Source organism: Neltuma alba, unplaced genomic scaffold (genome assembly GCF_004799145.2).
Source record: "Neltuma alba isolate B1F8T4 unplaced genomic scaffold, ASM479914v2 tig00004928_pilon, whole genome shotgun sequence".
Lineage (NCBI taxonomy): Eukaryota > Viridiplantae > Streptophyta > Magnoliopsida > Fabales > Fabaceae > Neltuma > Neltuma alba.
Genome location: NW_021633912.1, coordinates 284,642 through 298,812, shown reverse-complemented (window position 1 = coordinate 298,812; position 14,171 = coordinate 284,642). Strand labels below are relative to the sequence as shown.

General features: G+C 37.6%; 2 protein-coding genes across 2 annotated transcripts; both read right to left on the bottom strand.

Moving 5' to 3' along the window:
• Positions 1 to 477: 477 nt before the first annotated feature.
• On the bottom strand, positions 478 to 4,660 carry LOC114746176 (uncharacterized). The gene is given in 8 exon segments (XM_028934366.1): positions 478 to 784; positions 787 to 838; positions 840 to 938; positions 1,037 to 1,295; positions 1,298 to 1,403; positions 3,094 to 3,183; positions 3,307 to 3,596; positions 4,417 to 4,660. Coding segments are annotated over 8 exon segments (1,200 nt in total). The 5' UTR covers positions 4,610 to 4,660; the 3' UTR covers positions 478 to 673.
• A 1,564-nt stretch (positions 4,661 to 6,224) lies between these two features.
• LOC114746174 (AT-hook motif nuclear-localized protein 14) lies at positions 6,225 to 12,157 on the bottom strand. The gene is made up of 6 exons (XM_028934364.1): positions 11,695 to 12,157; positions 10,640 to 10,683; positions 8,696 to 8,827; positions 7,999 to 8,151; positions 6,771 to 7,074; positions 6,225 to 6,686 (listed from the first exon to the last, which is right to left on the bottom strand). Exons 1-6 carry the CDS (start codon positions 12,056 to 12,058, stop codon positions 6,631 to 6,633), a joined length of 1,053 nt encoding a protein of 350 aa, XP_028790197.1. The 5' UTR covers positions 12,059 to 12,157; the 3' UTR covers positions 6,225 to 6,630.
• Between the last annotated feature and the right edge of the window lie 2,014 nt (positions 12,158 to 14,171).

The following is a 14,171-nucleotide window of genomic DNA, read 5'->3' as shown; positions in this document are numbered from 1 at the left end:
CCATTACATTTGACCTCCACGTTTCACCGCCCCCTCGAATTCCTTTTTTTTTTTTTTGGGGGGGGGGGGGTACGCGAAACAATCGTTCTTTGAGGTAATATTGCGTATTTTTTTTAAATACAAGGTAATGTTACGTGTGTGTGAAAAACGAGTTTATAAATAATTTTTTAAAAACATTGAATAAGAATATTTTGGCAGGAAAAATAATGTAACCTTTTAACGCTTATTATTGAATTTCTTGATTACATTTTCTACTTCTTTGCTTCTCAATTTTTAAGTGACTCAAAGTAAACTTAAAGGGTTCAAATCTGCTTTTTGTCAACATATGGCGGCACAATTGGAATGTTAAATTTTTACAGGAAAACAAATTTAAATAATTTTAGTTTAGTTTATGGATGATCTCGTCCCGGTGTTTCAGGGTTTTTTTCCTTTCTAATTTTTTGGCCTTCTGAACAGGGGTGTTGCACAGCGAACAAGTTCAAAATGAAATAGACGATAGTTAAAAGAGGGCAACCGTCTTGCCATGAGAGAAAAATCTTGTTCTCGGCCCCATCACATCGGCATGTGAATACACGCATTTAACATACTGAACTAACATGACAGAAACTTGATACAACATGTATATTTGGCAGATTAGTTCCCTCTTTCGGGAATCATACCCACAGAAGAATGATCAGCCAAGCCATTGTTGAGCACGACGATCTCCACTGCCTCCAACAGAATGCCGAATGCTAATCTTCTCACCCGCATATTTTTGTTGAAGCCACTCAAAAGCATTTACATCATCAGTTTTCCGCTCACTGACTTCCCTTGCTTCCTGCGAGTTTGTTGCTCCCGTAGACGCCCAAAGTTTCTCAATCGCATGCCTCTGCTCAGCCGTAAATCTCCCCACATTATCAAAGGCATGCTTTACCAATATATCAATTACTGTTTGGCACCTGCGAATGTCACAGTTCTAGCATGTTGGGAACAATATCTCAATTATAAAGCATAAGTCTCCCCAAAAAAAACAAAAACAACTAGCAGCAGATTCTACCATGGAGTTTTATAACGTCCAGCAGCAATCTCTAGACATGTTATCAAGGCTTCTCTTTGTGATTTCATGAATCTCTTCGTATCTTCCTCATCCTCTCCCTTCCTCGTCTTCACTGCAGCTCCATTCTTCTTTTCACTTTTCTTTGTTGAACCAGGAATCAAAGCATCAAGTCCAAATGGGTCGGCCTCCTCCTCCTCATTATCTTCGGCTCTACAAATCGAGGACGTGTCCTGCTTTATTTTGTCACTTTCATCTACCTTACGTTGCTATGTTTCAGGGACGCTTCTTCGTCAACATCATCATCTTCCTCTGTCGCAACAGGAACGTTAGATATAGCTTCCTTGATTCGACCAGCTGCTTTGGAGAACTGAGAAAATTTTACAGGAAAAAATATGATTAATCATAATGCATCAAAATATCCGTGGTAAACATGTAGAACTAGAGGTGATTGAGCAAGGGTTAAACACATGACAAATTAACCATTGCCAGACAACTTTACAGTGAGAATCTCCATCAAGACATTCAAAGGCATAGCAGAGTGCCAAGTCCATGGAACTGTCAAAGGTCAGACACTCAGAATTATATCACCACCGAGAAATGTAGCAGTAAAGCCAAATCTTGACCTCTTTTTTTTTTTCCTAATAAATAAAATAAAATGATTCGCCATAGAATCTCCAATAATCAAGGGGTAAAACGTGTGCACCCCAAATTGTACGTGCCATAGGAAAAGGCAGATGTGAACATGGCGGATAGCTATCTTGGCCACTCAAAAATTCACCCAACATCTAATTCAGTTGGGCTCTGAAGGAAGCCCGCTCCCCCCCCCCCCCAAAAAAAAAAGAAACACTTTAATTTCTCCTTGATTTAATAAATTCACATAGAAGGAAGACTCAAATATAGAGAAAAGCAGCGGCAAGTTAAACATAGGTACATCAACAACAGCAAACGAAGTTTGTAACTGAAACAGCATTATATGCCAAACCTAATGCATATCATTCCAATATATCTCCGACTGTCTTGAATAGAAGGAAAATTACACTGACTGTAAACAAATTTTAAATAAAACAGTAAGGAACATACCACAAAGCTGTCATCTGTATATAAATCATTTGCCACCACAGCACTGATGGTCCATGCTGTCAGTTGATTCTTTTGCTTCTTATTGAGGTGCTACATTTAAAGAGTGGGAAGGTTAAAAAATCCTCAAAGAATTTCCTCCAATCAATAAAAGATGAAACTGAATATCAATATGAACAGAATTTAAGCCTTACAAGTCAACATCATCTTCCTCTGTCGCAACAGGAAACTTTTAGATATAGCTTCCTTGATTCGACCAGCTGCTTTGGCGACCTGTGAAATTTTACAGGAAAAAATATGATTAATCATAATGCATCAAAATAACACTCGTGTAAACATGTAGAACTAGAGGTGATTGAGCAAGGGTTAAACACATGACAAATTAACCATTGCCAGACAACTTTACAGTGAGAATCCATCAAGACATTCAAAGGCATAGCAGAGTGCCAAGTCCTGGAACTGTCAAAGGTCAGACACTCAGATTATATCACCACCGAGAAATGTAGCAGTAAAGCCAAATCTTGACCTCTTTTTTTTTTTCCTAATAAATAAAATAAAATGATTCGCCATAGAATCTCCAATAATCAAGGGGTAAAACGTGTGCACCCCAAATTGTACGTGCCATAGGAAAGGCAGATGTGAACATGGCGGATAGCTATCTTGGCCACTCAAAAATTCACCCAACATCTAATTCAGTTGGGCTCTGAAGGAAGCCCGCTCCCCCCCCCCCCAAAAAAAAAGAAACACTTTAATTTCTCCTTGATTTAATAAATTCACATAGAAGGAAGACTCAAATATAGAGAAAAGCAGCGGCAAGTTAAACATAGGTACATCAACAACAGCAAACGAAGTTTGTAACTGAAACAGCATTATATGCCAAACCTAATGCATATCATTCCAATATATCTCCGACTGTCTTGAATAGAAGGAAAATTACACTGACTGTAAACAAATTTTAAATAAAACAGTAAGGAACATACCACAAAGCTGTCATCTGTATATAAATCATTTGCCACCACAGCACTGATGGTCCATGCTGTCAGTTGATTCTTTTGCTTCTTATTGAGGTGCTACATTTAAAGAGTGGGGAAGGTTAAAAAATCCTCAAAGAATTTCCTCCAATCAATAAAAGATGAAACTGAATATCAATATGAACAGAATTTAAGCCTTACAACCCAAGAAAAAAACCTTACTTCAGTGGCATCCTGAGCTGCTGAGAACAGAGCATGATAATCTGCCCGCACTGCAGGATCTGTACAAGGTATGGGTGATGACATTGCAGCTTCTAATACAGAAAAAAAATAATCACGAGTTCCAGACTTTACACTTCCTGCCTGGATTAGCTGTATTGCAAGCTTTGAAGCCTTGCTGAACTTTGCAGGGGTCTTGATATGTGAGGATATCTTCTTCATGGCTTCAATAACTTGTGTTTCAGAAGCATCGGTTGTTGTTTTAAACTTTAAGCTTTTCTTAGGTGCTGCGGCTGAAATAAGAAAAAAAATTTTAAGTTCACAAGAGAACAAAATCCAGCAAAGTTCTGCCGTAAATAGACACGCAGAACAATCACTCTCCAGTCCCCACCCAGCAATACAACAACTTCAGTATCGTATCTTGCAGATTAGGAAAAGAAAAATAATACAATCTCTTGATAAAGGGAGACAATGTTGTGAATTTGAAGCGACTTGAAATATTTAAGCAATCTGTTTAATTCCAGTACATAAAAGATTCGTAAGTTTAATAAGGAGAGCATCCGCACAATTGACTGTGTTCAGCCAAGAACGTTAAGCCTTGAAATCATCAAGCTCATTAAGAAGGCTTGCTGGTAAATACACAGTTTTGACATATGCACCAGCAAAGGATGAGACTACAGCCTTTGCTGAATGAAAGATGCTTCGGCCCTCATACGTTTGAATTACAATTTCCTTCCTCTTGCAAGGAAAAAAATAGCCCATTAGTCTCTTTTTTTAAAAAATAAAATAGATCCAATATCACGAATTTAGCTGGCAAACTCAGCTCTCAGCGAAAGAGCTTAACACAAGGAAGAGGTATGCAATAGTCAAAGAATTACCATTCAGAACAAGCCCCCAACTTATCCCTGGAATTCTTTAATTATCAAAAGTTGAAGTCTTCAAACAAGGGCGAAAAACAATCTATTGCTTGAGGGTAAAAGTAATCTGAAAGTGCACACGGATTTACCTCTCGAATAAGGAACAGAGTAACAAGATTTCAAGAGGAGAGGAGAAAATAGAGGAAATTTTGTTTATCAATAATATTTATAAAAATTAAAAAAAAAGTGTAGTCACCTTCTGAGTCAGATTGAGTGGGCTTAGGGCGCTTGAGGGCACTTTTGAGGACAGGCTTTGGAGCAGAAACTGGAGAGGATTCCCTGATGTCAGTAGGAACTGGCTCCAGGGCTTCGGGTTCAGAAGGATGAGGAGGAGGAGGAAAAGGGTTCGCAGAAGGGGGAGGCAATCCTTCGAAGAGGTTGTCCGCCATGATTGGGTCTCTCTCTCTCTCTCGTCTCGCCCCGCAAGGGAAAACCGTAGAACACGACTAGCGCGTTGAAATGAAAGCGATAGGACGATCCGCTGAACTTGTATAAAAATTAGTTTGTAAGGTAGAAAAATTATATGCATTGTGATTAAATAAATAAGTTTAGTTTGTAAAATAATTAAAATAGTTACAATTTTTATTAAATAATAAAAAATAATGAAAAATATAACAATAAATTCAAATTATTATAATAAGAAGAAGTTATATTTAATGAATAAATATTACATAAGTAATTGAATGATATATTCTACACAATTTATATAAATATAAATAAAAAATAATACTAAAAATTAAAAATATTATAAAAACCAATTAGGAAGCACATGAAATATATAAAGAGAAAAGTATAAGAACAATATAAACATAAAGATAAAAATGTCTTTTAATTCCAAAAAGATATTTTTACACAAGTTATAAATAAGTTTTAAGTGTTTTTGTAATCATGCTTAAAAAAATAACTTTTGACCTATAAATTAGATTGGTCAAAAACTATTACAAACAGTTCTAAATTTGCAGACTTATCATATTTATAAACTACTTTTTGTCCCCCTAAGCACCCCACCAAAGAGGCACACAACCTATTATACAACTATACAAGCGCGTGTTTGTGTGTGTTTTTTTTTTTTGTAATGCCCTAGAGGTTGAAGGTCTAGCACCACTCTCAGTCGATATTAGCTTATTTAGAATGATTTACAAGTATTTTTTTAGTTGTAATTTATAGAATTTAAAAATAAATATATATATGAAAAAAATTTTATCTCGATTTATGTAAAACGTATTTATAAGTTATTTCAAACGCTAATTCAAATAGGATCATTCTATAATTTACATAGCACAAACTTAGCAACTGAAGAATTGTATAAAAAGTTTGTTTTAATTTTAAAAATAACACTCCAATCTATTTTTGCTTTGCAAATTTATAATTTTATTCTCAACATTTCTTTATTGATTTCACATATTAAGATGTTTCATTAAAAAGTAATTTCAATATACATTACTAACAAAGGTATTTTAAAAAAACAAACACAGTTATTATAAACAATTAATTTACCTTATTTTTAATACCATTAGATTAATTATTAACTCTGGTATATTTAGCACTAAAAGTAGTTATCCATCTCTTATCAATTATAACACAGCTTAATATTTCAATAACTCAGGATACACAAACGAAGGGAAATCTGTGTACAGATATGATATTTAAGATTAACGAGGGAAACGCGTTTTCCTCAGTGATATTAAATATTTATCACATATCATTTAACATTTATTTGACAACTTCTGAGAACCTATGAACAAGTGGAGGACCAGAATTTCAACCTCGACTCATTTAATTGAATGAAATTAAAATTATATTCAATCCTTTCCGGATGGAAAATGAGGGAGCATGCGTCTAAAACCGGATTTATATATTCATTACTAAAATCCCATTATAAATAAGACTAATCAGCACGTTGTTCTCTCCATCAATTGTGTGCTGTCTAACGGGCATCCTTCGCCCATATGCGCATCTCATTTGGCTGATACCAATAATAAAGAAAGGAAGAAAACAAGGAGGGGGAGGAATAGAAGGATCTCATAAGGTTAAAGGCGCTAATGCCCAAAAAAAAGGTTAGGACAGTCCAGAAAACAAGTTCAAACGAAGCAACTCTAATGGCATTCTATGCACAACGAAAATAGAAGCAAATTATAGCCCAGAAGCTAATCTGACATGCATATGTCGCTACTACCTTTATTTATTGTGGTAGCAAAAAGGGAAACAACCCTGACTTTAGACTACAGCATGAGCAGATGAGTAATAATCTTCAGAAGCAAGGCCCCTTCCTTCAATGGACGGCGCAATCGCATACGATAAACAGCATCACTTTGGGTTGAGACTTGTGGCAAATAAAGATATCATACAGGTACCACGGCAGAAGATAGATGAGTGCTTTCCAAACCCAAAAGCCATCATCTTTCATCAATCATGTTAAATAATCCCCGTTCTCTGGAGACTGGTGAGCCCCATGGCCTGTTTTTCCTGCACACCAGGAACCCGTATAAATAAATAAAAAAAGCAAAGTTGGAACTTGGGTCCAGTGAAGGTGCAACTGGCATTTCATACCTGTCATTTGTTCAAAGCCAGCATTTCTGGAATCAGGACGCGCCCACCACTCTGAGGGCTGAGGTGGTGTCACATGCACTCCACGTTGTTGAATCATGAAATGACTCCCACCAACAGCATGATGATCATCATCATTTCCGTGAATTGGATTCCCACCGGAAGATTCAACACCCGGCTGGTACCCTAAACTTGACACCGATTCCCCAACCAATGAACCAAACTTGCTCCCAGAAGCATCACCTTTTACACCAGCACTAGCTCCAGCATCCTTCTTGGCATCCAGAAAAAATGTACCAACAATGACCTGCATGCAAATCAATCATTAATTCCAGGAAACTTCTTGCTATAAATTTTACATGGATGTGTTTGGTATGGCTGGAAAGGGGAGAGGTGAAGCGCTAAAAGATGAAACATATTTGGACACCATGCCTCAAAGACTCAATTATTCCCATGCCTCTATTTTTCACCATCTCAGTTCTCGCTTCTTAAATCGTGTATTTAGGGTGTGTTTGGGTGACACCCCAAACCATGGTTTGGGGATTAAGTCACCCAAACACCCCCTCCAAAAACCAAAACCATGGTTTTGGAAAAAGCAAAATTTTTTTGCTTTTGGAAAAAAAAGGGAGAGTGTGAGGGCCTATATGATATGTATCTTATTATTTTTTTTATAAACATATTTTTTTATAAATATATTTAATCTTATATTTTATAAATATATATACACATCAATTATTTATTAATTATATTATCTTATGTATTATTAATTATGTTGGTAAAAAACATATTATTAACAATTTTATTCCTTCAAATTAAAATATATCATAAAATCTATTTTTTCTGTAATTATCATATTAACTTATATCTTTTTTTTAGTAATTTGTATATATAAAAAGTGTTTTTGATAACAACTATCCAAACACTCTCATTTCTCATAATCACTTTTTTACAAAATCTATTCTTTACAGAATCTATTTTCCCCAGAATCTATTCTCCAGAATCACTTTTCCAAACCACGGTTTGGTTTCATCCAAACACACCCTTAATCTAAAAAATTTATCCCATCCTCGTCCAACTGAACTTTCCTGTCTCCTACCTCCTACCTCCTAAGAAGGATGATGTCAGAAATCAGAATTCATTGGGGGAAAAGAACAAGGATGATGTGACCAATATGGGGCATCTGTTAGTAAAATTCGGTAAAAAGAATTAAAAAAAATCATTCTGACATTACCTGAACTGGACCAGCAGCTTTTAATGGCCCACCAACTCCTCCACCTATGATTTGACCATCAGTACTCGATAAGCATACACTAAGACCACCAGTGCGCCCTCCAAGTTCAGTACGGACGTAGGAACCAGAAAGTGAAATAATCTCAAATCGACCCTAATATCACAGAAAATCATAACAACTATGAGAATGAGACTAGGTCCACTATCCCACAATAACTGAAAAAACCTTCCACACAAATGAAAATTCATAATCACAAGACTCAAAGAAAGAGGCAACAAATCAACGTCAAGGATGATTATTTTCAGTAAATATATTGAGATCACACAGAATTGATTTATTAATGCCAGCACTAGCAGCTGTGCTCTCACAGGAGACTAAAACAGAATGATTCTTGGCCAGAAGCCTAAGAAATGTCTATAGAAATTGAGACCCCTTAATTCAAGCCCTTTCACCTTTATTCAAACATGTACAAAAGACGAATTTGATCACCTCATGAAAAATCAGATAGAAAAGAAGATTAATAAATTCATAAACATAAAAATAAAACTCAATATCAATTAAGTGTCACATTTAATCTGGTAATTAGATGCAGACTAAAAGTTGAAATAGTCTCACTTCCACTTGGAGACAGTTTAAAGAACAAGGGATCAAATAGAACACTCCAAATGTTATAAAAGAAGAGTGATTATTAATTTACCTCATACGCGATGTTGCCTCCAGAGGTTGCAGGCTGACGAAGAGAGGCATTAGAGATGGAACCAGATGCGGACAAGATGCACATTTCCCGCCTACTTTGTTGCATGAACAACATAATTTTTTGGCCAACATCCTATTGAATGCCCAAAAAATGCTAAACCTCATTTAGATTGGTAGCAATCACGATATATCAAATTCCATGAATAATAAAGATCCAGACCAATTCTGAACGTGAAATTTGACAGGAAAAGCTCTGCCTTTGAAAAAAATACAAATGCATCAATATTATTTATTTCAGTGAAACTCATGCAGAGATGCAAAGAGTTAATCAACACATATTACTTTAACCCTATTAGATCACATGAGATCTTAGCAAGATCTGTGTGACACATCCTTTTGTACCTTTGCCCAGACCCATGGTAGGTGCCTTTACAGAGGTGCAACCCATTGCACTTTCGCAAAAACACAAGGTGTGCCTAGAGATGAAAAAATATGATTGCTCATTTGCAGTGGAGCTACAGCCCAACACACCATTCCATTTACTAGAGGCATTGTCACTCACACCACCCATCAAGCCATGCTGTAAAAATCATTATTTTAACAAGAGCATACTATAGACTTATGAAAGGTCAGATACATAAAACCACCCAAGGCTGCACAATTATAGAAAAATCTATACAATACAAAATGCTAGCTGTCCAGATGAGTAATGGCTAGTGACAAACAAACCAGCCACCTAAACCTGACTCAAAAAGAACCAGACAGAAGCAATGATACCAGAAAGATGGTTAAACTAGATTTTACAATTTCACTAAAGATGAGAAATCACAGTGTAGGCGTAGCTAAAATAAGGCTAAAAGTGTCATAATTGTCATAAATGCTACAATAGGATCTAGCTGAGTTTAATATTTTCACTTTATTCCAAGGATTCTAGAGAGATGATGATTCTTAATTATAGGGCATGGAAAACTATATAATTCATGAGTTATCTTTGCAAGAACCTTTGAAACCTGTACCAGGAAGATACTTATGTCAAGCACAAAATACTCACTCCGTCTTGTTTTTAAATGTCTCATTCAACTTTATACAAAGATTTCAAGACCTATTATTTATCATAAAACCCATCAAAAACAATTGTTGCGCTTAATATTTTAGATTTCATGAAACTCCTTCACCTCACATTAGAGGTGTCATGAGCACAAAATGAACCTCTGGACATTGCTTGAGCATCCCTACAACTACCCCAGACATTGAGATACAATGGCAAAAAAAAAAAAAACGGAACAAAAAAACTTGTTAAGTACGTTTAAAAGTAGTTTCCCTTTGCATGACTTGATACAAAAGATTTTTAAAAAAAATAATATTCAGTTAGTCTTGTTTTCTTGCAAAGTCTAACAAATCAAGAAATAAGAACCCACACAAAATTAATGCATTTGATGTTGAGGATATGAAATGTAGTGCGATCATGTATCCCCTTTCAAAATCGATTATGCTCAAAGATTCATTCAAACACTACCACCAAGAGAAGCAGATCATTTCTTTAAGTTATCATCAAAACATAATAAAAGAATTAGATCCAGTTGCAGAAACATGCCATCCAAGCATGTAAGAGTTACAATTATTTAAGGAAAACCTTAATCAAATTAAATTATAACAACACAAAATACTTCCACTTTCTCTTCGTCCAATGAGAAAAATAGTATGGAAGCACTAACTGCCTTCTACTATGGCAAAACTCAACAAAACTTAAGCTTTATGCAAGATCCAAGTGCACATGACTTTTATAAATAAGCATGGAAGTCCAAAACCAAGATAAGTGGAAGTCCTGTTATACTCATTTATAGATATGACTACGCTTCCTATTATAAGAGCTTACCTGTATTACATGTCAAGATAGAAATATATAATTAACAAGATCTATTAAAGGTGTGTCAAGAACACATACCTCACCAGCAGCAACAGTAATGACATGCGGGGTGAAGCCTTGACCTGTATCAGTTGGTAGCAGCAGCATTCAGTTAATATTCTATGATTCACTTTATACCAGCTGATTAATAAGAAAGCATCTCTTCTTTTCCTTTTCACAAGGGTTTATTGAGGGAATACAAGGGAAACGATGGGATAATAAGCATGAATCAACCCCCCGAGGGGGGATCCGTGTCAATTAATAACCAACATATATATTATGATCTTGTCCCGAAACCAGGATATAACACTATTAGGATAACTAGAAACATTGGCATCTTAGACTTGTATCCTCCATTTCATAGAATAAATCAACGTCACCTTGGAAAAAAGTGAATGTCAAATTTGTATGGAACAGTAATCAATATCGAACCATCAGAAGTACGAAACACGGTCACATGTTTGATTTGTCAATTCATGAATAAAGCAGCTTAGGCTTGAAACTAAATAATTGGCACTCCCTACTTTCAGCTTCCACCATTAAGTATGCGCATCACTCTCGTCTCAGCAATACTGGTACATAAAGATGAGTTCCGGATGAATTGGCAGGGAACTAAAATTTTAGATATATCTGCCAAATTTTCAAGAAATGTGTCCTTCCAGTTGCGATGCGTCCACGATGTCTAAAGCAGAATTCCTATGTATTTTAGAACTTTAGATACATTTCATAAAAATTAGAAACTTGTTGGAGAGTCTCCAGAAATCACTAAAACCCCAAAGCTACTTTGCAAACAAAAAATAAAGCGAAATGGAATAGTATCAGAGCATTATACATCATATCTTTTTTTTGGGGGGGGGGGAGTTGCGTCACAGTTCAAGCAATTCAAGTACAGCACCACAGGTAGGCCGAAATTTTGAAAATCCACAAAATAAAGCGGCCATAAAAACACCCGGAAGGCCAGACCAACAGCCAAGCGGAAGAAAAACCTAAATGTTCCATAAACAAAAGTGGAAGGAATCCACACTAAAACTCCAAATTCAAGGATTCGCAATCCTTGCCAGGGAAAGGGGGAAAAGTTTTGTAGAGGAACCCACCTAGAGAAGACAAGTGGGATTTCTTGGAGGAGCCGGTGTACGAAGACGAAGCAGAGGGACCACCCAAAGCGTGGCCCTTCTTATCCCTGTTGAAAGAGTGAGAGGAGGAGGTGGCGGCTTTCTTTGCGGCTAGAGCTTGCTCGGGGGTTCCGTACTTCCTGGGCCTGCCTCTCTTCCTCTTTGGGGGTTCCAATTGAGAGGACACCGCAGAGGGCACGGAATGAGGGAAGACCATGTGGGAGGAGTCAGTGTTGGGTAAGAGGCCATTGGTCGGGGAGGATGTGGTGGGGGCGGCGGCGGAGGTGGTGGTCTGCTGTTGCTGATGGTGGAAGTAGGAGCTGAGCTGGTTTTCATTGGGTTCCATTTTGAGGAGGGAGGGAGGGAGAAGAGAGGGAGGGGGAGCGTGAGGGCGAGGCCGAAACAATTTTTTTTTAATTTTTTGGTTTTTCTAAAATTATTTTGGGACAAAGAAAATGGGAAAAGGCCGATGGAGGGTTAAGGACCGTTGGATCAGACGAGTGTGGGGGGGGAGGGTGACATGAACGGTGGATGAAATGAGGAACGGGGAGGAGGAACGGGAGATATGACGAAGGAGAGGCATACATGATTGAAAGAGGAAAGCGTGTGAATAGTCAGTACTGGCCCCCCGGAATTGCCACTCGCAAGTGGTCAGTGTGTGACAACTGAGCATCACATCCCACCCAATCCATCACAGGCAGGGAAGGCCTTCTCCCTTCTTGGCCTTCCCAAAGCCTATCTTCTTTTTCGTTTTGGGCTCCCCAATCCCTATCCACTCAAACAACCCCCCCCCCCCAAATTTTTATCTTTATTTCTCATGAAAATTAATCTTTAATCCTCTTCCTTTTTACTCACTCCGCCTTTTCTTACTCACTTTTTTTATTATTTATAATTAAGTCATTGTCATTTATAACTCACGCTAACCATCGATGATTATCTTATATAATAAAAAAAAAATATCCAATTCAGCTCCATGTCTATTTTGAAATTCAAAAAAAAAATGCTGAGTTGGGCACCATGAATGTTGACCGGATGCCCAGCCAGCCCCGGTTGATCCACCTGGGTATGCTTCGATTTTCCCATTTCTGCTATGCTGATCGATTACGAGAACCGGGTTCCTGGGATTTAGCTAGAAAACCAATAACGAGTTTACCATTGAGATGGATCAGCGTCAAAGAAGCCACAGTTGCATTTGCAGTCCATTATCTTTGTTTCTGCCACACAGAGAGAGAGAGAGAGAGAGAGAGACTAACGATTGAATATATCCCAAGCAAAAGCTCAAGGTGAAGAGGGATGAATGGTTAACGAACGAAGAGAGTAGAGCCGAGGAACAAATAATGAAGGCCAGTGTTGAGACGGAGTAGGGAGTAGAAGCAGAACAGGTTCAACGGCAGGACATGTTATTGGTTTTTTTTTTTTTTTAAATTTCTAAATATGAATGTAGCTGACTTCGGATATGCTTTTTCACCGTATAATTGAGTTGCGACGAGTCATGTTTGATGTTATTTAATTTTATTTACATTTTTTTAATGCGTGTGTGTATAGAATGGACTGGAAAATTAGCATGAGCTCACCCCACTCGTATCTTCCGCAGTCTGGGGAAACTCATGGTTTTGATATAACAGAAAATTAGTGGCGGCAGCATCCATCCGGAGACGCGACAAAATTAATTATGTGAACTGAAAAGATAAAAATGAATATCAAGATATGTGTGTGTGTGTGTGTGATTGTTAATATATATGTAAAATTAAAGGGAGGATGAAGAGGGTGGCAACTTATATTTAGGGTGCATGATGGTGGGGGAAGTAGCTATTGCGAGAGGTGAAGGACGATTAAGGGCGCGCACACATACATGTCGCTGGTTTGAGTTACGAGTTCGATTTTTAAATATACAGGGAATAGGATCCCAAGCTGCTGGCTGGACAGTAGAGAAGGAGCGTAACCAACAATATGATATCGATTCTTCCCCAACACCCACCCATTGTCACAGCAATCTGTGTTCCTCGCGTAGTAACTAATGGGAATGCACGCTCACATCAATATTCCGCCACGTTTAATTAATTTTCAACTGTACGTTATGTGCCCACGCTCTGCCTGGCTTTGTCTTTCCATAGATCCTCCAATCTCATTCCACATAAATTGTCCGCGATGTATTGTTAGTGCAGCACAACAAATGTCTGCTGTATTGCCGGGAATTTTATAAAACACAACAACCGCTATCTGGGGATGCTTGGCCTTGAAGATTCTTCTTCAGGGACATCACACCTTGATATTAAAAGATTCGATTCACTCCGGCCCAACCTTTGACGGGGGTAGTTAAACGAATATTATATATACGGGGAAGCTGATGAGCTCCTCTCCGCCGTCCTTATTGAAGCGGCGGCCGGCGATCGAATCAGGTCTTTCATTCCGCCACTTCATCGTGGTATCACCCGGCCCGCTTCAAGAGTGCAGAGGTC